This window comes from Microtus pennsylvanicus, chromosome 4 (assembly GCF_037038515.1).
Source record: "Microtus pennsylvanicus isolate mMicPen1 chromosome 4, mMicPen1.hap1, whole genome shotgun sequence".
In the NCBI taxonomy this organism is placed as follows: domain Eukaryota; kingdom Metazoa; phylum Chordata; class Mammalia; order Rodentia; family Cricetidae; genus Microtus; species Microtus pennsylvanicus.
Genome location: NC_134582.1, coordinates 79,036,104 through 79,060,136, shown reverse-complemented (window position 1 = coordinate 79,060,136; position 24,033 = coordinate 79,036,104). Strand labels below are relative to the sequence as shown.

Sequence of the window (24,033 nt, the reverse complement as noted above, 5' to 3'; positions counted from 1 at the left end):
CCTGCCTCATGCCCGCTGCCCAGGGAGTGCTGAGACCTTATTCTCCCAGGGTATAGGCTGTGGGCCTCTCCTTCATCGCTCCTCCTGCAGCTCTGCCATTCCCAAGACCATGCTTTCTCTTGCAGCTGCTTCCGGCCCCGAGGACGTGGCCCTCTACATCGGCCTCGTGGCCGTGGCTGTGTGCCTCATCTTGCTGCTGCTTGTCCTCGTCCTCATTTATTGCCGCAAGAAGGAAGGACTGGACTCGGACGTGGCTGACTCATCCATCCTCACCTCAGGCTTCCAGCCTGTCAGCATCAAGCCCAACAAAGCAGGTGAGGGGGCCCCTCCCCCTGCTCTCCTGCCTGAGCCCCCAAGCAGGGGCTGCCGAGGAGGAAATCCCACTGAGCCACCAGCTAACTCCATCTTATCTCATAGACAGCCCCCATCTGCTCACCATCCAGCCAGACCTCAGCACCACCACCACTACCTACCAGGGCAGTCTGTGTCCCCGGCAGGATGGGCCCAGCCCCAAGTTCCAGCTCTCCAATGGTCACCTGCTCAGTCCCCTGGGTGGTGGCCGCCACACTCTGCACCACAGCTCACCCACCTCTGAGGCGGAGGACTTCGTCTCCCGCCTCTCCACCCAAAACTACTTTCGTTCCCTGCCTCGTGGCACCAGCAACATGGCCTACGGGACCTTCAACTTCCTCGGGGGCCGGCTGATGATCCCTAATACAGGTAGGACCCCAGAGCTCCCACAGAGCATAAGACTAATCTCGTCTTCTTCCCAGAGAAGGGCAGAACAGCCCAGATGTTCCTCCTGAGTGCACCAGCCTCTGTGGAGGGGCTGGGGCTGGGGCTGGGGCTGGAGCTGGGGCTGGCCCGCAGGAAAGGAAGGTGTTTAGGAAGGAACATGCGGAGCTACAGTGAAGCTGAGGGTAAGGGTCTGCATGGGCCCCAGGCTCAGAAGTGGGACAAACACCAGACCCCAGAGGCTCACACATGACAAAACAGCAGAGCGCCCCTTAAGAATCCCCCCCCACTGCATTCTGGATCCACCACTCCCCAAAATGCCTCAGACAGGGTCCCCAAGACCTCTTGGGCCATCTTTGGAGAAATCACAGCGACTGCTAATAAGGCTGACCACCCCGCTCTAACATTCTCTGTTCCCTCTCTTTAGATGACCCCGTGTACCCCCATCTCCTTGCCCATCTCTGGCTGTTCCAGCGTAGGTGTTCCTCAGAGATCCCCCTCTGTTCTGTTTCTCTCAAGGGCTCTCACCCACTCCTCCCAGGCCTTAGAACTCCTCTTGGGTAGCTCTATCCGGATGTCTCACGGCACCTCAGTCTCCGTGCCTAAAACAGAATCCTCTCACACCCTCTCCCACAGCTGCCCCTCTCGGGTTTTCCCCAGTTCACAGTTAGCACAGGCTGTGCCTAAGCTAGAGACTGGTTGGGGGGTCACCTTGGTCAGCTGTAGTCATGCAACTCGGCTTGTGTGTTCACCCTTCCCAACAGCTGCTGCTGCCTCCTGCTTCCCGTCTTGCCCTGATACTTTACCACACCCAGACTATCAACCCTTAGCTCTAACCCTCATTCACTGAATCCCGTGGTGATTGTGTTCCTCCCGTACTCAACTCCTCCCGGGGGTTCCCTGGGGCTCCCACGTGACTGGCTAGCTGCAGGGTGTCCCTGCTCCCCCATATGCACTCTGCATGTGACAGCCACTGCAGAGCCTTGACACCTGAACACACCATGCTGCCCCTTTCCTGCTGCCTCGCCTGCCATGGCTGTCTGTGCCACACACACCCCTCAGGACCCTCACGGGGTAGCGAGGTGAGACAGTACCTGTCAGCTCCAACAAGGAGGCGAACAGACGGTGGGTGCTTGGTGGCCCGTGTGCGAGGCTGCCCGTTCTCCCCACGTGCCTTGCTCATATTTACTTGGCTGTCTCCTTGCTGGCACCCTTTCTTGCTCTCGACATTCTGAGTGCCCAGCGTGAGTATCCAGTTTCAAATGAGCATACAAGTATGTGCACCTCCCTCCAGCCAGCATTCATGCCAGGATGTGTGTGATTATCACCAAAGTAGCCACACCGGGGCCTAGAAACAGCACAGGCTACTGAAGGAGTCAGGAGACTCCCTCTTCATGCATCACTTACCAATGGGACACAAATAGATGAACGCCATGGAGCGCCCTTACACAAACCTACAGATCCTATGGAGCTGTCACTGTTGATTTGCAGACTATAATGTCCTTATAAAGCCTGGCCTAGCAGTCCAGCCCTGCACACCCCGGAGCCGCATCTGCCTGCTGTAGGGCTCTCACGTGGAGCTTCCTGTCCCTGGAGCAGGGCCTCACTTGGTTCTCTGTAATTGCTCAGCTCTGTCCTTGCTGGCTGCACCCCCACTCCTCCCTACCCCCGCTCTCCACACACTCAGATACTGCTGCTGAGACTTCTGGGGTGGGACATGTCGGTGGAATGGGAGGACCTCTAGGCCACAGATCCTGGCCCTTGGGCTGTTAGAGGCCCGGCACCACCGGCAAGGATGGAGACAGTGACAGGAAGTGGCTAGTTCTTAGAGGGGACAGGACTAATAGAGGAGCCCGAGCGGACCGAAGGAGCACTGTTCGGGAACTATTAAATGTAGCCCAGGCAGTCCAGGGTACTGCTGGGACAACAGTGAGGCCCTTCAGTGACAGGCCTGGAAGACAGGGAAGGTTTAAAGCAGAAAAGGCCCTGGTCCCAAATAATGTCATTTGGTACCAGGGGAGGTGGAAACAGTGCACGTGGTATCTCCTGTCCTAGTTCCGTCTTGTCCTAGCTGCCTCACCTCAGATGTTATTCCGAGTCGTGCTTATGTGGGTGGTGGGACAGTGTGGTCGTCCTTGAAGCACCTCTGTCCCCAGACAAGGCTGGCTACAGGGAGAGTCCTGCGTCCAGCTAGTTCACGGGGCATTGGTTATCTGTGGCAGTAAACCCTTTACCGTTACAGGAATCAGCCTCCTCATTCCCCCAGACGCCATCCCCCGAGGAAAGATCTACGAGATCTACCTCACACTGCACAAGCCAGAAGACGTGAGGTGTGGGCCTGGGCCTTGTGGTGGGGGGGCCTGGGAGGGCACCGGCCAACTGTCCTGAATCACTTGAACACACACACATACCACACACACCCCACACTAAGCCCAGCCCTGCTGTACCTGTTCTGACCTTTCTGTTGTGAGGGGCTGAGAGGGCACCCACCAGCTGTCCTGAATCACTTGAACACACATGCACACACATATATACACACATGTACACATATATCACACACACACACACACACTGTGCCCAGCACTGCTCTGCCTGTTCTGAGCAGGCCTGAGGGAGGACAGGGATGAGCCGTCTTAAGCTCCCCCTGCTTTGCAGCTCCTGTCCCTAGGGTTCCACTCGCCCTACCCAAAGCTCATCCCCTAACCCCACCGTCTCTAGGACTGGCCACTGACGCCTTTCCCTCCCCACCCATATTTCCCCACTTGAGGTTGCCCCTAGCTGGCTGTCAGACCCTGCTGAGTCCCATCGTTAGCTGTGGGCCTCCAGGAGTCCTGCTCACGAGGCCAGTCATCCTTGCCATGGACCACTGCGGAGAGCCCAGCCCTGACAGCTGGAGCCTGCACCTCAAAAAGCAGTCCTGCGAGGGCAGCTGGGAGGTAAGCAGGGAACCAATCGTATCTGAGGCCACCCAACCCAGACACTGGCCTCAGAGTGAGCCTGGCCTCCCATTCCTTCGGCCACTTTAGCCACTCTGTGGTCCTTAGTCTCCCCTAGCTCTGGCCAGCTGGTTAGGAGCTGACACATTAGGCCCCGCCCACAGGACGTGCTGCACCTTGGTGAGGAGTCGCCCTCCAACCTCTACTACTGCCAGCTGGAGGCTGGTGCCTGCTATGTCTTCACTGAGCAGCTAGGCCGCTTTGCCCTGGTGGGAGAGGCCCTCAGTGTGGCTGCCACCAAGCGCCTCAAGCTCCTCCTGTTTGCTCCTGTGGCCTGCACGTCCCTCGAGTACAACATCCGTGTGTACTGCCTGCACGACACCCATGATGCACTCAAGGTACTTCCGCACGCCTTCCTGTGGGCTGACCACCCAGCCCTGTGCATACAGACTGCCTTGTCTTGGGGGCAGCAGGGAGGGTCACTCCCACTCTCGGGCCTGGCTGACCCTCTGGGCCCCGCAGGAGGTGGTGCAGTTGGAGAAGCAGCTGGGTGGACAGCTGATCCAGGAGCCTCGTGTCCTGCACTTCAAAGACAGTTACCACAACCTACGCCTGTCCATCCACGATGTGCCCAGCTCCCTGTGGAAGAGCAAGCTCCTGGTCAGCTACCAGGTGAGGCCCATGCCATGGCCAGAGCGCCACGGTCTGGTGCCAGGCACACTTGATGCCGCCTCTTTGTCCCTTTCCACAGGAGATCCCTTTCTACCACATCTGGAATGGCACCCAGCAGTATCTGCACTGCACCTTCACCCTGGAGCGCGTCAACCCCAGCACCAGTGACCTGGCCTGCAAGGTGTGGGTGTGGCAGGTGGAAGGCGACGGGCAGAGCTTCAGCATCAACTTTAACATCACCAAGGTGGGCAGAAAGGTGATGTGCTCCCACTACCCCTGTCCTGAAATGCTCCATCTCTGGGCCTAGCTGCCGTCCTGCCACCAGCCCTCTGACTCTTCTTCTAACTTCTTCTCAGTTGCTGGAGACAGGGGTGCAAGTGCAAATGAGCCATGGGGAGGGGGTCTCACAGGGTAGGGAGCAGGTAGACTTGGCCTAAGGCTCTGGAGGGGCTGTGCCCTGAGCCCTAAAGGGTAACAGGAGTCTGATAGGCGATGGGGTGGGAAGGGGCATTTTTGGCAACAGGAACTGCGTGCAGCCGTGTGGTGAGAAAAGAGGGATAGGTGTGGGGTGGCCAACAGAGCAGTAGTGCTGGGCGTGGGGGGGGTGGGGGGGCATATGACAAGAGACTTCCTCTAACACCGACTGTGACTTTGGCCAGGTGACTACATCTCTGAGACCCAAAGAGTAGGGCCCTGGGTCATAAGGGAGGATGCCCAGTGCCCCTGCTGTCCCCATGATCCGGGGTGGTCTGGGAACTCCCTCAGCGGTGGCAGCAGTGGGCAAAGTTCTAATGGGCACCTATTACACATCTCACATAACCCAGGACACGAGGTTTGCTGAACTGCTGGCTCTGGAGAGTGAAGGGGGGGTCCCTGCCCTGGTGGGCCCCAGTGCCTTCAAGATCCCCTTCCTCATTCGGCAAAAGATCATTACCAGCCTGGACCCACCCTGCAGCCGGGGTGCCGACTGGCGGACTCTAGCCCAGAAACTTCACCTGGACAGGTGGGTGGAAACAGGCAGAGCGGGACTGGTAGGGCAGCTGGGGTAGATGGGAGGCTTACAGGGTCTGTGCCATAGCCACTGGTAGCCAAGGTGGTGGGTGTGTTTGAGGGGATGCTTACCTTTGTTAGACTGGGGGCATGACAGGGCCTGGAGGGAGGCCAGACTACTGACAAGACTGTCTCTTTGCAGCCATCTTAGCTTCTTTGCCTCCAAGCCCAGTCCCACGGCCATGATCCTCAACCTATGGGAGGCACGGCACTTCCCCAATGGCAACCTCGGCCAGCTGGCAGCAGCTGTGGCTGGACTGGGCCAGCCAGACGCTGGCCTCTTCACAGTGTCAGAGGCCGAATGCTGAGACTAGCCAGGCCGGTAATGCCTACACTCTCACCAGCTTTGGCACCTGCCAGGGACAGGCAAAAGCCAGACAAGGGCCCTACCCCCACACTTGGGGAGAGCTGCTTGGACAGGCCCCCTCCTGGCTGAAGTTGTCCCTTAATGCTGGTCCTTCAGACCCTGCCCAAATTCCATCCCTCCATGGCCTGCCTGGCCAGGTTGGTATAGCCACCTGCTCTCACTCTGCCCTGGTCCCAGGACCCAGAGTAGACAGTGCCTGGAGCCTGGGCTGAGCCCAGCCCATCTCTGTGTGTGTGTGTGTATAAGCGTGTGATGCTACCTCTCCTCCTGTCCCTTGCCAGGGGCCCCGCATACACACAGCATGCGCACACATGCTGGGCTTGGGACATGGCCCCCAGAGCTCCTGCCTGAGGTGGGCCTTATGCAAACATTTCTGTGCCTGCTGGGTAGGGGTATATTTGAGGGGCCTGGCTTCAAGCCTGGGGGACTAAGGGCCCCAGCTGGACAGGGGCTGGCCCTTGGATTCAGGCACACGATCACCACATAGGCATGTGTTCACACATGCCTCGTGTGCTCATCTCACACGCACCCCTCTCCAGGTCATGCAGGACCCTCCCCCACTACACACATCTCATGCTGTGCACCTGGAGGCTGCTCACGTCTCTCACATCTGATGTCGGTACACATCTGCCTCTCACATGCTGCCCTTCTCCCACCCTCCCAGGGACACCCGACGGCTCCTCCCTGATCCTTTCCCTGTCCCCAGCCTCGAGGTGCCCTGCCCAGCAGGGCGTGTGAATATGCAATGGGAGTCCCGGGCTGTACAATGGCAAGTGTGTGTGCCGTGGCGTGCCCATTCCTGGGGCTGGCCAGTGCCCCTGTGTGGGGCCTGTTGTGTGAAGCTTGTGTCCTGACTCTGTCTTACGTGCATTCGTGCACTTACACTTGGCCTTATGTACACAGCCTTGCCCGGCTGCCGGGGCACGTAGGGATTTTAGCGGACGTGAATGTAAATAAATTATATATATATATTGCTAATCAGAGTGTTACTTCTCTCAGCCATTGCATGTGGACAGATGTTTATAGGGGTCACACAAGGCTTGCTTTGGGGGGGGGGGGTCACAGGTGGTTGGGTCTGCCAGGGGATCAGGCTAGGCTGAGGTCTCAGTCTGGTGAGATCCCATCATTCTTGGATATTCCCTCAGACACTGACCCTCTGGGCAAGGCGACAGGCAACAGCAGTGACCAAAGCTGCACCTTTACCAGACCCGTCCTCTGATTGCAAAAAGGTGACCTTGCAGTGAGGGGCTAGCTTCTGAACTGTAGCTGACACCAGCTTGGAGAAGCTGTGAAGACAAGGGGCTGAGGTCAGCCCAGGCTAGCCCAGCCCACTTGGCCATGCCTCCCTGCCTGGCCCACCCACCTGGACTCACTGAGGGTGTAATTTGTAGAGTGTCCCATCTACGCCCACGGACACTGTCAGCTCCTGCAGGCCCCGGTTCTCTCGCATCTTTTCCACTACCGCAGCCATACCCGCCCCGCAGAGTTGGGCAGCCCTCCGAGACACAGCCTGGCACACCTCTAGGACCATCAGGGCATCGTCAGAGGTCAGAGGCAACCCCAGGTTTTCCAGGATGGCTCGGACCTGACGCAGGGCCAGGCTGTCACTGAAGCCAGGAAGGAACAGAAGGGAGAATAGTAAGATCCTTGCGTTAGCTCCCTCTTTCAGGGTTTCTCCCACCTAACCCTCGAGTGGTTCCCCCAACTACCAGCCACATCCAGCATCCCCCAATGACAGACTGCCTTGCAGTGCAAGCACCTTTCAATCTCCGAGAGAAACTTGGTCTTGAAGATATCCCTGGTCTGAAGGCCTTGAGTCATCTGGCCCCGGAAGAGAGCACCAAGACTAGTTAAATGCAGGAGGATATGGCGGACAATCTCCCCCAGATACATGCCGCTGATCATCTTCTCAAACCTGTATGGAAGCACATACATACCCACGTGAAGTAGCCGGCCTCATCAGCGGTGCTCACCTCCCCTGCCTGCGTGGGCCTCAGCCATACCTCTGTTTGCATGGATTGATGGATGCCTGGTCCACACAATCATCAAAGCGGGTGAGGAACATGCCCAGTGTGCCATCGTCCCCAAAGGCACCCCACTCCATGTTGATGCACATGCGGCCCGAGTTCCCTTCCACACTTGCCACATTCTGGAGCTCCTCCATATAGCAGGCATTGGTGCCCGTTCCTGTAGACAGGCCAGGGTCAAGGGGTGGGGACTGCTTACTGACACAGACAAAGCCCTTATGGGTTGTGCTCAGAGGGCTTGAGAGCCTTACTCCCCTGCCTAAACCCACACCAAACATCAAAATGTGGGATCCTTACCTCTCTACCTTCCCATGTTCAAAGCTAGCCCCGGGTCCTGGTCTCCTTCTCTGACATTCTGATGGAGACCTCGTCAGTACCAAAGCCTCAGAACTTCCTCGGCTCCCCCTAACAGCACCAACATTAGTGCTTCTCCCTGTGCTGCCATCAACATGTCACTCCCCGGGAGCTGTGTGTAGAGGCTAAAGTCTCCTGACTGCCTAGTGTGCCTTTAACTAAATGGAGTGGGCCGGGAGCTGGGGATGCAGAACACTGACATAGCCCCCCCCCCCCCGCCGCCATCTGGCCAGAAGTTAAGCAGTGAATGGCTTTCTCTGATGGTACTTCCAGGTCCCAAGAGAACCTGTGGAGCACTGGGACAGAGGGTCAGCTTTTTTTCTTCCTACAAGACTCAAAAAAGCCAAACAGAGGAAGTACTATTTGAGAAACAGAGAAAGGCAATTCCCTCTGTCCCTCTACACCAGTGGTTCTCAACCTGTGGGTCACAACCCCTTTGGGGGGTCAAACAATCCTTTCACAGAAGTCACCTAAATCCATCAGAAAACACAGATGTTTACATTATAATTAATAAGCAGCAAAATTACATTGTGAAGTAGCAATGAAAATAAGTAAAGGGTCTCAGCATCAGGAAGGTGAGAAGCTCTGCAGGCTTCCAGCGCTGGGCAAGTGGACCCCTTGATAGCCCCACCCAGGATTTATCTAATAGTTTGTACATCTCCAGGGCACCTACCTACCATGAGAAGTCACCGTATACTAAGAATATATGCATATCATGCTCAGGGGGCTTGAGAGCCTTCCTTCCCTGCCTCCCACTCCTCCTTTAGAAACCCATCTTCCCCTTGTTCCAGGACTGCTCCCTTTCTGATTCTAGCCTGTCAGCCCTTGGGTATGGAGTCAGAATCAGCTCTAAGTGCCACAAGCTGTTCTTGGCTTAGTCCCCTCTGGATGCTCTATTCTGAGAAGATAGAGTCCTTTATATGTCGTCTGGCCCCTTTGTTCAGATGCCAGATAGCCCTAGGGTAAGAGCTTACCAATATCTCCTGACTATCTGAAGACCCCTCACAAGTCACCGGCCTGCCACCCCTCCCCAGCGTCAAGCACTGAGTATGCACCATGAGCCATCACTGTACATGCCTGGCCCCTTCTCATCCCACTCTCTCAACCTCTCGTCATTATCTATAGCTTAGGATGAGGAAACGGGGACTCTTAAGACTCTTGTAGACCCAAGGCAGGAGCAGCAAAGCCAGCCTAGTACAGATTCATGTAACAAATGGGCAAACTGAGGTTGGGGAAGATTCGGTGACTAAATCGGTAGCTAACTTGGATGAAATGCCCTAGTTCCAGACTCCTAGCCAGTTCAGTAGCCCAAAAGAACTGTGTTCTATGGAATCAACAGAAGGCAATGAATTATCAGGCATTGGAGCACAAAGAGCAAGACCCTCCTTACCGACAATGAGGCCTATCTCACAACGGGGATCATCATAACCACAGGACATCATGGTCCCCACAGTGTCATTGACAATGGCAACCACATCCAGCTCCACTCCCTGCATACAAAAGGATGCTGCTAGTTGCTGGGCAACATAGTTGTCATGGCAACCAGCACTGGACTCAGAGGTCTCTATTGTAGAGGACCCCTTTGCTCCCCTCCAGGTTTGTCACAGCCCCAAAAGCACCCCCGGAGGTAGACTCCTACCTGTTTGCGCTTAATGGCTTCCCGTAATAGATTTACCACGTCTTGGCCCTCGCAGCCTGATGCACTGAACCCCTTAGTCCAGTTCAGGAGAATGGCCTGAGATGGGATCAAGCAGACACAAATGTTATTCTGCCTCATCAACCCGATATCCCACCAGAAGTACACAGTCTCCGCCCTTCGCACGCAGGATTCCTTGCTCACTTGGTCCTGTGGTCGAAGGCCTTGCTTTCTCTCCCCTCTTAACTCCCTAGGAAACTTTCAGTGTGAAGAAGCCTATTAATAACAACCTGACCTCTGCCTTCCATTATTAGTTCCAGAATGCTCAGGTGCTCTGAGGTCTGGCCCTTTTAAGATGCTTGCCCAGAAGGAATGGCCCTTTGGAATTGGGCTAGGAATGAACAGGGCTAGCAGAATGATTGCTACATGCAGGAAAGAGGAAGATGGAGAAGCTTTGGAGGCTCAAATGTCAGCAAATCCCACCCTTTCAAAGAAAAATTCCAGGAGTCACTTCGAAGGAAGGACTTCTCAGGGTTAGGCATGGTCATTTCCGTGTGAAATTCCATCAGCTATTCCAGAAGCCAGCCACCTGGGCAGGGTAGGGGGTGAGGTAAACGCATCTTGTGAGCAATGGGACATAGTAACGAGGGGCGGAACTGTACCTGGAAAAGGGCTATACTGTCTCTTTATGTATTTCTGAGGGAAAGGGTAGGAGGGTGTCCAAGGAAAATGGTGCTGCGCAGGACTTCCCACATACAAGTGTCCTACTACTGAACTATATCCCCAGCGAGAACATGGGCTCCACACACAAGCTATATTCAGTTACAAAAAAAAAAATCAATTAGGCAGCATTTTTTGCTTGCCCAGATTTGTACGCTGAGACACATGTATCTTGTGGAGAACAGTTAAAGGAAGTGAGCACGCTTGGCCTAGAGGAGAGCCAAGGCAGCTGCACCATCCAGACCGTGGTGTAGAAGACAGCAGAGAAAACAGCTGTGCTTCACAGAAGTCAGAATAGGAGCACATGGTGAAAACAACACATGCAGTCTGGAGGGGAGATAAAGATCATGGTGGTCGAAAGACAACTGAGGATCCAGCAGAGGCCTTCACAGGCAGCAGGCTCCTCAGCATGAAAAGCTTCCAGACAAATGCTGGAGGTGCTGAGTTTCCTGGGAGCTTGGACAACTGGCCCAAGACTAGCTGTTCCAGTGCCAGACTCTGGGGGCATGCATTGGGAAGTCTACTATACAAGGTTGAAGGATATGATGTGTCTTGATGTGAATGTCTCCTGCTGCCTAGATCAGGCCCTCAGCACTGTGCCAAGCTGAGAAGCAAGCAAGCAAAGAAACATGTGACCTCGAGCCTCTTCTGGGGAAAGGAACAAATGCTGCTTCCTGAAGACAGACAGCAGAGGCAAGGATGAATACCAGAGGTATTGTTGACACCAGAGCCAAGGTTGACACCAGAGGCAAGGTTGACACCAGAGGTGTGACTGAACACCAGAGGCATGATTGACACCAGAGACAAGGCTGGACACCAGAGACAAGGCTGAACACCAGAGCCAAGGTTGACACCAGAGGCAAAGCAGAACACCAGAGGCCTGGCTGAACACCAGAGGCCTGGTTGACACCAGAGATAAGGCCAAACTAGGCAATCTATCTTCTGGTCAGCACCAACCTAGCCAATGCTATTCTGAAATGCCTGCTACCCTAACCATGGGCACATCATCTTTGGAGAAAGCCATGATTGCATACGGTCCCAGCTCAGCAAGCTGCTGCTTCCCTTACTCAGTTTTCCTTGACCTCCTGCCCACTCTTTAAGGATATAGAGCCTGGAGGCCCTTGGGAATCACCTCTTAGATTTAACTCCCTTACCTGGTCCAGACCAAGCTGTTTGCACGGAAAGGAAAAGGTGAATCCCAGGGGTAGGTTGTGTCCACTCAGGCCCTGACTCTGCTGGAAATCCACAATGCAGTCCACAATATGATCAAAGAGCTGAAGGATAGGCCGTGTCAAGGGGCAGGCTCTCTCCCACCTTCTCCACCTCTAACATCAGGACCCAAACTGTGAGTACCTGCTCTCCAGAGCCCTGGGCTATATGCTCAGGGATAGAGTAGACCTGGTTGGTGATCTGCACACTGCCTTCAACCACACGTACCAAGAGGACCCGGAAGTTGGTGCCCCCTAGGTCCAAGGCCAGGAAATCACCTCGCTCTGTGGGACAGAAACCATCAGTACTAGGAAAGAAAAGGTGGCTCCAGCCCTAGCACATGGTATGACTCCCAGTAACCCCCATCCCAGGTCCATTCGCAGGCCAGGTGCTTACCACTGCCATCGGGTGTGGCTCGTACGTAAGTGGGCAGCATGCGGAGGGAGGAGGCCTCTCCTTGAAGCCCCTTGATCATAGCTGTCCGCATCTGTGCCTGCACCATTTTCAGCTGCTCGAAGCTCAGCTGAAATGGTGCCAGGGTATCCTCCAGGATGCGCTTGTGGGTAGCCAGGCGGGCAGCCACAGCTGTCACCATTGCCACACCCCAGCCACCATCATCCACAGAGGGGATGAAAGAGACATCACATTCTGGGACCAAGAGCATTACCATCTCCTTTAGAGTCTGGTGGAACCTACATAAACACACCAGGTACACTCAACGTGGCATCTGAGCCTATGGCCTGCTGGAGCCCTACATCTTGTCATTTTAAACAAATTCAGTCCTAAACCTATTCCTTGGCACCAACCATACATCTACTGCCCTCAGTGCCCCTTTCCCAGGCACACACAAAAACATTTTTCTCTCCCTACATGCCTCCTGGCCCCCCACAGCCTAGCTTAACTCTCGCTCTGCCATTGACATTCACCAGCTTGCACACATGATATCAGAACACCCTCTGGGTACATATCATACACATACACACGCACACACATGCTACCTGCTCACATAGGATCCTATTCTCACAGTACCTGGGGTGTTTTTCAAGCATTCGCCCTCCAGTAGCCACGGCCGCATGCAGTGTCTGCTGCTCCCGGCTGCGCTGGAGATGGGATAGGACTGCAGCCAGGGCAGCCGCACAGAGCTGGGCAGCCCGTGTGCACACCGCCGCACACACATGCTGCACGTGTTCAATATCTGAGACCCGAGGGCTCAGACCCAAGTCCTGCAGGACTGTGAGGATCTCGGCTTTCCCAGTGGCGGGGCTGCAGGGAGGAGGGGAAGACACACGAGGTGTTGGTTTGCAGCTTAGGTCACCTGGGAGCTGCCCATCTCACCAAAGCCCCACAGCTACCGTGGGCAGAGAGTGCCTTACCCTCTCCCAAGCAGGCTCCCCTTGTCCCTTGTCTAGCTGCCTGCCCCCTTACTTACTCCTCCATTTTGATCACATGTTCCAGGAGGATGCTGCCTTGACTCAGTAAGGCAGGAGAGGTGCAGCCGCCAAAGAGGATCCCATGCTGGGCGAAGTGGACCAGCACCAGCCTCACCAGTTCACCCAAGTACAAGCCCCCAATCATCTTCTCGAACCTACGGTGGAATGGGGAACTCAATGCCCTTTGTATGCCCTCAGCCCACTCGAGTCCTCCAAGAGGAATTACTGTTTTTAAGGTTCCAGAAGCAAATGGCCTCCCAGAGGACGAGCAGGTTTACCCTTTCTAACCCTTGGGTTACCTCTGGGGTCTCCTAGAAAGGCAGGAGACATCTCACTCAGCTGTTCCCAACCCACCAGGGCTGACTATTAGGATCAAGGATTTTAAAATTGGGTTGTAGCACTCTGAGGCTTTTCTTCCTTGAATTTGATCTGGGACCGCCCCCCCCCCCCCCGGCAAGCAGCAGACCCTCAGAAGGACAGGAAGAGGTCAGGGCCCAAGAGTAAAAGGTAGGTTAGAACAGGAATATGACAGGGCCTGGAGCAGAGCCAGGGAAACCATCAGGCCACCACCTCTGAGCACCAGGATCTAGGGATTCGCAGTCCAGGGCATGGTCGAAGGTGGTCAGGACCGGCCTGAGGGCGGCCTCATCACAGAAGGAGCCCCACTCGATGCTGATGCAGGTACAGCCGTGGTCCATATCCAGAGCTTTCACGTGCCGTGCCTCCTCCATGTAACATGCATTGGTGCCAGTGTCTGGCAGGGAAGACCCCATCAGAGCCTTGCCCACCAAGTAGCCACCACCCTTCATCATGAATGACCCACGGCTCACCTACAATAAGCCCAACATCACAAAACTTGGAGTCACATTTACAGTCCATCATGAGGCCCACCGTGTCATTCACCATGGCCACCACATCAATACAGTGGGCCTGGACAATGGAGAGAACAGAAAGTCAGAGCCAGCTGGGTGGCCAGAGGGCCGAGGCTTGGAAGGAGACACCCAAAGGCCATGAAATGTCTCCATGCCCCACACTTAGACCCCGGGTCCCGTGATCTAGGTTCTCCTTCCATCCCATCTCCCAACTCAGTCTCTCGGGATCACAGAGGTTCCTACCCATAGGACCAGGAAGATGGTCCCACAGCCGAATGCCTCCTTGAAGACTGACCAACGCTTGTCTCACCCACACCCCAAACTACTAACCTGACTTCTAATCAGAACCTCGGGGTTAGTCTGAAAGAACCTGCTCTTCTAGAGCACTGGGATTTGGACATTACATGTTTTTCTTACATTTGCTCTGCTTCCCAAGCCTCGGCTCAGGGATAAGATTAGCTGCTCCTTGCCTGTACCCTCTGCTGCTACTAGAGTCTTCTGAACACAGGCAATCTTTTATTAGAATACTTTCCCTTCTAGAAGGTGAGGATCTTGAAGGCTGGGTCATAGGATTTTTTTCACATGTCCTGTTTTTCTCTCAGACCCCTCCCCCAGGGCACGATCATTTTATTTGAGTCTTTCTTAGCCTCTGTCTCATTGATTGCTATGGGAGCAACATGAACCCCAAGGTCAAACTAGATAAAGGCCATGCATAGGAAAGGAAAGCCAGACCTTCCAGAAACACAGGTATCACCTACAGATGCTGAGCCCAGAGCAGCAAGGGCAGCTCTCCATCACCCTGACCTTCACTCACCTTCTGCCTCTGAATGGCCTCTCTTAGCAGCTGGACCACATCCTGGCCTTCCACACCACTGCACCTAAAGCCTTTAGTCCAGGAAATGAGGGTGCTCTGGGGGCAGAAAACGGGGTTATTTTTTTTTCTTGTGGCTGTCACAAGAGCTGCATTCTCTTTCCACTCACTGGCCCCGACGTGCCCCAATCCTCACCCTGTCCAAGCCCGTCTGGTGACAAGGAAAAGGGAAATTGAACCCAAGCTTCAGATACTGATTCTTCAAGGTGTGTGCATCCAGGAATTCAGATAGGCAGTGGGCAGCAAAGTCGAAGAGCTGCGGGAACAAAGTGACCCCTTAACTCTGAGCACCTGAGCCCCGGCCACCCCACTGCGTCTCAAGCCCCGAGGATGCATTGAGACTGCTCACCTGCTTGCCAGTACCTAGCATCACCTCTTGAGGGATCACGAACTCCTGGCTCTTGGGTTTCACACACTGTTCTTTGGTGTCTGTCAGTGTCACCCACAACACACGCAGCGAGGCTCCTTTAGTCCCCAGCTCCAATACCAGGAAGTCTCCCTGCTCTAGAGGGCAAACAGGTCATAGAAAGACATGCAGTTGGCCACACCAAAGCTGCCTGCCTCCCAGGAAGGCTTCCAAAGTCCGAGAAGTTCAGTAAAAGGGGCCTTAGCGATGGTGGGCAGAGAAAAGGAACTACCCCTTCTCCCAGACCAGAACACATTCTCCATGCCTGGCCACCCATCCTAGTCTGTGCTACCCACCAGTGCCATTTGGCATGGACCCTATGTATGTGGGTGACATCCGGACAGAATTGGCAGAACTGTCCTGTCTCTTCAGGGCTTGTTCCATGGAGCACAGAAGATTGGCTTGGATCTGCTGCAACTGTGTCCTTGTCACTTTGAATTGGTTCAAGCATTCCTGTACCTAGGAAGAAGCAAGCCAACATTGGGGAGGGACCCAACTTCAGCTGGGACAGGAGACTGTCCTGCCTGGCTCACCCCCTGCCTTCTTAGGCCCTCCGTTTCCAGGGACTGGCTAGCATCCTGCTCTATTCTCCCTGAGCCTCACTGGTCTTCTGGTTCCCCTCTGTGTGTGCCTTGGCTGTCTTGCTGTTCAAAGCCTACCCCAAGCTTCTGCATCCTCGGAAGGTTCCTAGGAAGAGAAGCCACCTCCCTCTTTTGTGTTCCACATCCTGGGCTTCCTCTCAGCTCCTATATCCTCTCCCCTGACCACCTAGCTTTTGAAACAGAAGGTTTGGAAACCTCTCTCCTGCTGCTGTAACTGTCTCTTTGTAAGCTATCAATGAGTGAGCAGACGGATGAACAAACTTTGCCGCTAGAGCCTGCCTCCCCTAACCCTCTCACAGACTCCAGAGCCTGAAGAAGCCCACCGCAGGGATATGCAAAGGCCACAGAGCAGGAGGTGGCCTTCCCTTCAGTTGGTTATTCTTCTCAGCACATCAACCAAGCCCTGATAAACACCTAGCACCATTCCAAACTGCCCACCACGCAGCTAACCAAGTCCGGCTCCCGCTGAGCTCTGCCGATTGATTCCCTTGTGGAAGACAGAGTCAACACACAATATAATTCTGGTACTGAATGGCTACTGAAAATGGAGATACAGGATCAGAAATGTGTGACGAGGGAGAAGTCACATCTTAAGATAGGAGTGAAGAAGGCTTTACAAGTGGTGACCTAAATGACAGAAAAGACTCAGCCATCTGATGTCCTAGGGGAAGGGAATAAAAGATTTTCTCCAGAGCATCTCCACGGAGATGGGTTAGGCTTCGTGGGCCTGGTGTGGATCAAGCTTAATGGGAAAGCTGAGAGGATGAGAGGTAACGGATGTGATATCCCAGGTTCTCACTCTAATAGACGCTCAAGAAATAGGGAGATCACAGATCTCGGCTCTGTAAAGAAACTTCCCTTGGATGACCCTCTTGTCCATCCACCAAAGAAGCCTAGGGTATTTGTTGGAGAGACACAGTTCGGTAGCTCCACCTGTATTAGATCCCCGCCCACACACACACACAAGGCCCCATCTCCTGTAGCACCCGAATTCTATTCTCAAGACCCATTCCCCCAACCGGACACAAATCTGAGAAGCTACTTAGGCACCTGGAGAACAAAGTCCCCCTAAGGCAGTGGTTCTTAACCTGAGGGTCGTGACCCCTTTGGGAGTCGACAACCTTCTCAAAGGGGTTGCCTAAGACCATTAGAAAACACAGATGTTTGTATTATGTCCACAACAATATCAAAATTATAGTTATGAAGTAGTAACCACAATCATTTTACGGTTGGGTGTCACCACGACATGAGGAACTGTGTCAGAAGGTCGCAGCATTAGGAAGCTGAGGACCACTGCTCTAAAGAGAGCAGGGGTGAGAAAGGAGGTGAAGAGGACTCAATGCCAGCCTCTCTTTATGAGGAGTCAGGAGTAGCTCCCCAAGGAGGCAAATCATGCTAACAGGAGTCCTAGACACCCTGTTATGTTTACACGGGAACAGATGCTTCCAGAGACCAGGAGTGGCTGTTTCTGTGTTATAAATGAGGAAGCCGAGGCTCAGAGAGAGTGAGCCATCTGCCCAGCCCAAGGACCTCTGGAGGGGAAAGGTGGATTGTGAAACCAGGTTGATTTGACTACAAAGATGTCCTCCTATCAATGGGAGGCTTGGTAAGAACCTAGCACTTCCCCTGAAAAAACAAACAAACAAACAAACATGATGAGTACACACACACAGACAGAAGGGCTTCTCTAGTAGACTCCAGCAGGGTGCACACTATCCAGATGCCACCAGAACCTCTCCTTTCTGCTTGCACTGGGGCTGAAGGGGGAGACCTCATTCAGCAGAGTAAGGAGAAAAAGGTACTGGAGAGTGTGTGAAGCCCAAGATGGTCTCCATGCTGGCTGTTCTAACGAGCCTGCTATACCCGTCAAGTTTGGCTCCATCACATCCATCACCTGTTCCAGTGGGTGTCCTCCTCTAGCAGGTAGAGACAGTAATAGTGCGAAGACAGCAAGGACACTGTGAGGACAGAAATCAATGCCAGGACAGTATGTGTAGTGAGGTAAGGGTTCTTTCTTCAGCCCATGGGACACAATCACCCTAGAGGGCCTGACTCTACACCCTTAGGCAACAAAGAGAGACTTCTGCAAAGGCCTGGCAAGGGACTCAAAGATGTAGCCAGACACTGATGACATGTAATTATCGCCCCCCAGCTATGGAAAGGGAGTCTGAAGTTAGGCTGGGCTGGGGGGTATTGAGTGGGGTCCCTGGCTACAGAGCATTTGTTATTCCTGTGAAGCCCCACAAACCCATAGGGAATTTGTTAAACTGCAGGTGCATACAATAAAACCAACACGGCAGATGGGCGACCTGTGCAGAGGCCTCAGGAGGAAAGGGAAGGAGGTGAGAAGGGACATGAAGATGACCCGGGAACAAGCCCTGGGACAGTCGTCGTTGCTCATTTCTGGGGCCCAGCTATGGGCAGGACATAGAGAAATGTTGACAGCAGGGCCTGAGGCACAGGTTGCACAAAGGAAAAGGGGTGTGTGCATGTGTGAAATTTAGTGACAGTAATGCCACCACGGTTGGATAACACACCTAGTAAGCATATGTCAGAACAAGACAGGAAACTACAGGAACCACACACCAGGAATGGTCCCAGACCATGTTCATGGGCATTGCTTCTATGAGTTTCTCTGTCTCCATGAGGCTTTTTTTTTTTAATTTGAGGAGAACATTCAAATAATTCAAGTTACTTTCCTCTGCTTTCCGATGAAGAAATGGAGACCAAGAGTTATGAAATGGTTTACATAAGCATTTTCTGCTCCAGGGTGTGGTAGGTGAAGACTTCTTCAGAATCTTAGTCAAGAAGGGAAAGGCTGGGCAAGGCACTCAACTAGCACACAGTGGACCTAACCCTTATACAGCAAGAGAAAACAAGACACAATCAAGAGGAGAGAAGAAAAGAAACATAAAGGAGAGATGGGGGAAGAGAGGGAGGGGAGGGAGAGAGAGGGAGGGAAAGAGAGAGAAGGGGAGAGAGAGAGAGTTCATTCTAAGGAAACCAAACCAGTTCAGCACTTTGTCACCTCTGTTGCCTGACTGCAGTGACAGTTGAGGAAACTGCCAGAGAGAGACTGGAGAGAAGGGGACTCAAGGACTCAGCTCCTAGCCTATCGTGTGTGTGTGTGTGTGTGAATATAGTATAACATTTAGAAAGGGGGCTAAGAAATGGTAGTATCAGACGGTAAGAAAGGATGGAATGCAGCCAAAGGATACATGAATCATGAAAAGAGTTATAAGGCTAATTTCTGAAAGTTTCAATTCTATCAGGTTATTTTTTCTTTCTTCTTCTTCTTCTTCTTCTTCTTCCATTTTTGTAGTGGATAAGTCTGTAAAAGTGTAATTGGTAGTGAAAGTGTAATCACTTTTACAAGAAAACCCTTTATTTTACTTTCTTTTTAAAGAAGATGTGGAAGGCCCATTCTGGATATGTCTGACCTCATAGGGCGGGTACAACATCTATGTGGCAAGCTGGCAAAAGGTTAAAGTTAATCCACACTCTTTTTTTTTTGTTTTGTTTTTTGTTTTTCAAGACAGGGTTTCTCTGTAGCTTTGAAGTCTCTCCTGGAACTCTCTCGGTAGATCAGGCTGGCCTCAAACTCACAGAGATGCGCCTGTCTCTGCCTCCCAAGTGCTGGGATTAGAGGTGTGCACCACCACCACCCAGCTTCAAACTCTCATGTCTTAAATGAGTCATTTTTCATCTCTAAGCCCCCCCCCAGAACCAATCTACCCCTTGTAGTTATTGGAGTCTCAAAGAAAAGAGATCGGAGATTAGCAGTTCAGCAAAGGGCAAAGGCCACGAGTGTGTGAGCCCAGCCACCCATACCTCTAGTCACCCTATCTGTGATGGTCTTAAATAAGAGCAGAATTGGAACCCAGTGTTAGGCTTACGATTTCTAAGCAATCTGAGGGCTTTGGCATGCCATCTTGTGGGGATCTTGAGGCACTTTCTCCAGGTTGCAAACCAGCAGGCCTTGTGTTGTTCATATTTCTGCAATGGATATTGACTACCTGTAAGGAAAAAGGGATAGCTAGATTCAAGAACATTTACTCTATAGGCTCCAAAAGGCAATAACCCAGACCTGCAACTTCTTTCCTTCCAAAGGGGACCAAGAAGGGAGTTGCAAATAGAATTGAGAACTTGTGACAGTGAGGATCCTTTAGCAATCCACCAGGAAGCAGTTGTTTTCAGAAGCATGTGTAACAAGAGAGCATGGGAAAGCTGACTCCAAGTTCAGATGTTCATTCACGCAGATCCTCTTCTTCCCAACACCCCCCATGAACGATGCTGGTAACGCAGATTCAGGCCCTGCCCTCGGGGATCTCACAGCCGTACCCAGCATCACAGCAGGATTGGCACAAGCAAAACATAAATGTGCTGCTGTGACTGGGAGGTCAAGGGTCTGGGCGAGGTGACAAACTGTAAAGTAAACAGGGACCAAAAACCAAGCAGGCTGGCTTTCAGGACAAGCAGTTAAGTGTCACCCTGAGGAAGAAAAATATGAGTCAGAGAGTGTGCAAAGGCGTCTGTGCTTTAGAAATTGAATCTGTTCTTCAGAAAAGGGATGTACTGATGGTATGAGCTTGGACCAGTCATTGGTGACTTTACACTTCAGCTGTATTGCAGGAGACGGTGCCTACCCTCATATGGCTGCTGTTGCACCAAACAGCACAAGACCTAGGAGATACTTTGTAAAAATTCAGTGTGCAACAAAAACCATGACTCATGGCTGGGTTTTGGACAGCACAGTGAAGCAGAATGGAGAAGCCTGTGCTTGGAGTCAGGACCCCAGCTCTCCATAAGATGGCTGCATCAGGCCTCCCAAACTTGAGGCCCCATTTTCCTTATCTGTGAAATGAGGATCAATATGCCAGAAGTTCTACATGGGACAAAAGAGAACAAAAAGATCTAGTTTAGAGTGCAGGTTTCCATCTCTAGCATAATCTGAACTGAAACTCAATTATCCTCGGTTCTCTCTCAAACACATGAAAACATTACAGAGAACCACAGGAGTAGAGAGCAAGGAAGAGGGGAAACAGGCACTAGGGAAATCCCCAGGAATCCACAAGGGTGACTCTAGCTAAGAATCTAAGCAACAGTGGAGAGGGTGCTTTAACTGCCATTAGTCAGATTGATGACTCCCTTAATTGACATCTTAGAACCCTCATCCAGCAACTGATGGAAGCAGATGCAGAGATCCACACCTAAACACTGGGCCGAACTCCTGAGTCCAGTCATAGAGAGGGAGGAGTAATAATATAAGCAAAGGGGCCAAGACCATAATGGGGATACCCACAGAAACAGCTGACCTGAGCTAGTGGGAGCTCACTAACTCCAGACTGACAGCTGGGGAACCTGCATAAGACAGAACTAGGGGCCGGGCAGCAGTGGTGCACACATTTAATCTCAGCATTTGGAAGGCAGAGGCAGGTGGATCTCTGTGAATTTGAGGCCAGCCTGGTCTACAAGAGCTAGTTCTAGGACAGGATCCAAAGCTACAGAGAAATCCTGTCTCAAAAAAACAAACAACAACAAAAAAAAAAAAAAACAAACAAAAAAAAAAACAGAACTAGATCCTCTCAATGTGGGTGGCTTGGGCAGTTTGTAGGACCACTAGCAGTGGAACCAGTATCTATCCCTAGTGCATGAACTGGCTCTTTGGAGCCCATTCCCTATGGAGGGATACCTTGCTCAGCCCAGATACAGGGGGCGGGGGTCTTGGTCCAGCCAAAAGTGACATGACAGACTTTGTTGACTCCCCATGGGAGGTCTCACCCTCTCTGAGGAGTGGAAGGGAGGTGGGGTGGGGTGAATGTGGGGGGAGCGTAGGGCAGAAGGAAGAGTAAACTGGGATTGGTATATAAAATAAATTGTTTTAAAAATTAGAAAAAAGAATGTCAGGAGCACCAGGTTTCGCCCTAACCCAATAATGGCTGCCTCTATTGAGATATCTCTTTCATTGCTCTCCCTCTCCATCCCTCCCCCAACTTGGCCATCTCAATCCCTCATGTTCCCATCCATATCCCCTCCCTTCTACACACCCACTCCCAGCTTACCCAGATCTTAACTATTTCCTCTTCTTGGTGTCCTCTATGCATGTTGTTCCTCTTAGGGTCCTCAAATCTACAAAGATGACCTTATCTAGGACTCCTAGCTGTAGCAAGAAGGGTGCCTGAACTGGCCTGCCCCTGTAATCAGGTCAGTGACTATCCTAACTGTCATCATAGAACCTATGTTCAGTAACTGTTGGAAGCAGATGCAGTGATCCAAAGCCAAGCACTGGGCTGAGCTCCTGAAGTTCAGCTGAAGAGAGGGAAGAGGATCATCTGAGCAAGGGAGGTCAAGATCATGATGGCGAAAACCACAGAGACAGCAAACCTGAGCTAGTGGGGGGCTCACAGACTCTAGACTGACAGCTGGGAAACCTGAATGGGACCAAACTAGGCCCTCTGAATGTGGGTGACAGCTGTGTGGCTTGATCTGTTTGTGGGGTCCCTGGCAGTGGGACCAGGACTTATTCTGGGTGCATAACTGGCTTTTAGGAGCCCATTCCCTATAGAGGGATGCCTTGCTCAGCCTTGATGCAGGGGGGAGGGGCCTGGCCCTGCCTCAAGTTGGTGTGTCAGACTTTGTTGACTCCCCAAGGGAGGCCTTACACCCTCTAAGGAGTGGATGGGAGGGGGTGAGAGAAGGGGAGGGAGGGGGAACTGGTGTTGGTGTAAAATGTCCAGGCCCAACCAACATAATCATTCTCTTACTCGCCTGCTCACACACGCAGCATTTACTCAGCAAGTGGCAGACTGTGACGCTCCCTCCAAGGAGCCACAGAATTTAAACTCTAGGTCAATGCATTCAGGCCTGTCTCTTCCTAGAATGAGAGACATGTCTTCATTTCTCCATCACCAGAAACTGGCCCAAAGTCAGCACATGTTTGAACTAAATCAGCGACATGGAATGAGTGCTCCTTTTGAATAACATTCTAGGGAGCCCTCCTGAGACTGGTACTGCCATCACCATTGAGGACTAGTGTCATAATCTTGCTAGCCTCCATTAGCTAGAGGATAAGCCAAGGAGGAGGGGTTGGGATGAGGCATGTTGGAATTAGAGGATATATTTACCTGGGAGATTTGAAAGTTGATCACTTTCCTCCGTCTCAGCTTTTCTCTGAAGTGAGGACAGCGGTGACCCTGGACTGAACTCAAAAGTGAAACTGGGGGATGACTTTTATAAACTCCCCAAGCTCCACCTTCTTCAGCCACCACTTAACAGACATAGGCTAATTCAGGAAAGTGCACTTCCCTACAAGTCTGCTCTAAGATGAGCCCAGGGTGAGCAGGACCATGGCACAAACAAGCAAAATGAACACAGGAAGTTGGAGGCTCCAGTTAGGTTAAGGACTCCAAAACATTCTCTCTGCAATGCTAGGAGCTGTTTATTTTATGAACACTAAGTTTTGAAGTGTTACGTTCCTTGGAAAGAAGCAGAGACATGCATGGAAATATGTGGTTGCAACTGGCAACTTTTCAAAATGTAGCAAGTAAACATGTAAGCAGCAATGTGGGAACCGAAGAGGAAGGGCCATCATGACTCTGCAGGAGTGAGCAGGGCAAGTTAAAGAAGCCCTTTCACAAAGAATGCATGCATACAGCCAGTCGTCAGACAGACAGACAGTTCTCAGAGCCTCATGAAGATGCCCATAGGTGGGATGAAAAGTAGTATGCATTTAGAAGAGGGACAGATAAAGGGCCCAGTGTCCTCCAGGATTCTCTTTAGGGTACTTAGAAGAGTTCTGTCTTCAAACAGTGAAAGAATCGGAACAGTCAAGAGATACGCATAATTTAGCAGTCTTGATGAAGGTGTGCTTCCACCCACCACTCTCAGTTCTGATTCTGCAAGGTGGACTGGTAAGTTGTTCTGTCATCCAAGGAGGCCAGTCTGAAATCTACCAGAAGGTCTGCTTTGGGGTGTAGCTTCGGTATCATAGATGCCATGATTGTTTGAGAGGAAGGTGCTGTCTTCAGAAACTTTGCTGTTGCTGGATACAAGATGACACAAGATGACGGAAGGCTTAGGACAATGTCTTAACCTTGTGCCTTCAGCTTTGAAGGAAGAGAGAGGTTAGGAGGAACGGTTCTCAACC

General features: G+C 52.5%; 2 protein-coding genes across 3 annotated transcripts in view; one reads left to right on the top strand and one right to left on the bottom strand.

The window, feature by feature from the left end:
* Positions 1–6,738, top strand: part of Unc5a (unc-5 netrin receptor A) — a 56,681-nt gene extending 49,943 nt beyond the window's left edge. For both annotated transcript variants that reach the window (XM_075969556.1, XM_075969557.1), the window contains 9 exons: positions 126–314; positions 418–720; positions 2,978–3,065; positions 3,503–3,671; positions 3,836–4,069; positions 4,194–4,343; positions 4,423–4,587; positions 5,168–5,346; positions 5,536–6,738. In XM_075969556.1, the coding sequence (XP_075825671.1) occupies positions 126–314; positions 418–720; positions 2,978–3,065; positions 3,503–3,671; positions 3,836–4,069; positions 4,194–4,343; positions 4,423–4,587; positions 5,168–5,346; positions 5,536–5,701 (1,643 nt within the window). In that variant the 3' untranslated portion in view covers positions 5,702–6,738. The remainder of the gene's footprint in view (positions 1–125; positions 315–417; positions 721–2,977; positions 3,066–3,502; positions 3,672–3,835; positions 4,070–4,193; positions 4,344–4,422; positions 4,588–5,167; positions 5,347–5,535) is intronic.
* Positions 6,739–6,790: 52 nt separating this feature from the next.
* On the bottom strand, positions 6,791–23,070 carry Hk3 (hexokinase 3). Its single transcript, XM_075970943.1, has 19 exons — positions 23,012–23,070; positions 19,784–19,903; positions 15,582–15,744; positions 15,229–15,383; positions 15,016–15,135; positions 14,823–14,918; positions 13,967–14,066; positions 13,707–13,890; positions 13,136–13,291; positions 12,736–12,969; positions 12,103–12,398; positions 11,851–11,990; positions 11,652–11,771; positions 9,781–9,876; positions 9,532–9,631; positions 7,764–7,947; positions 7,520–7,675; positions 7,134–7,367; positions 6,791–7,046 (listed from the first exon to the last, which is right to left on the bottom strand). Exons 2-19 carry the CDS (start codon positions 19,877–19,879, stop codon positions 6,902–6,904), a joined length of 2,775 nt encoding a protein of 924 aa, XP_075827058.1. The 5' UTR covers positions 19,880–19,903; positions 23,012–23,070; the 3' UTR covers positions 6,791–6,901.
* Positions 23,071–24,033: the final 963 nt, after the last annotated feature.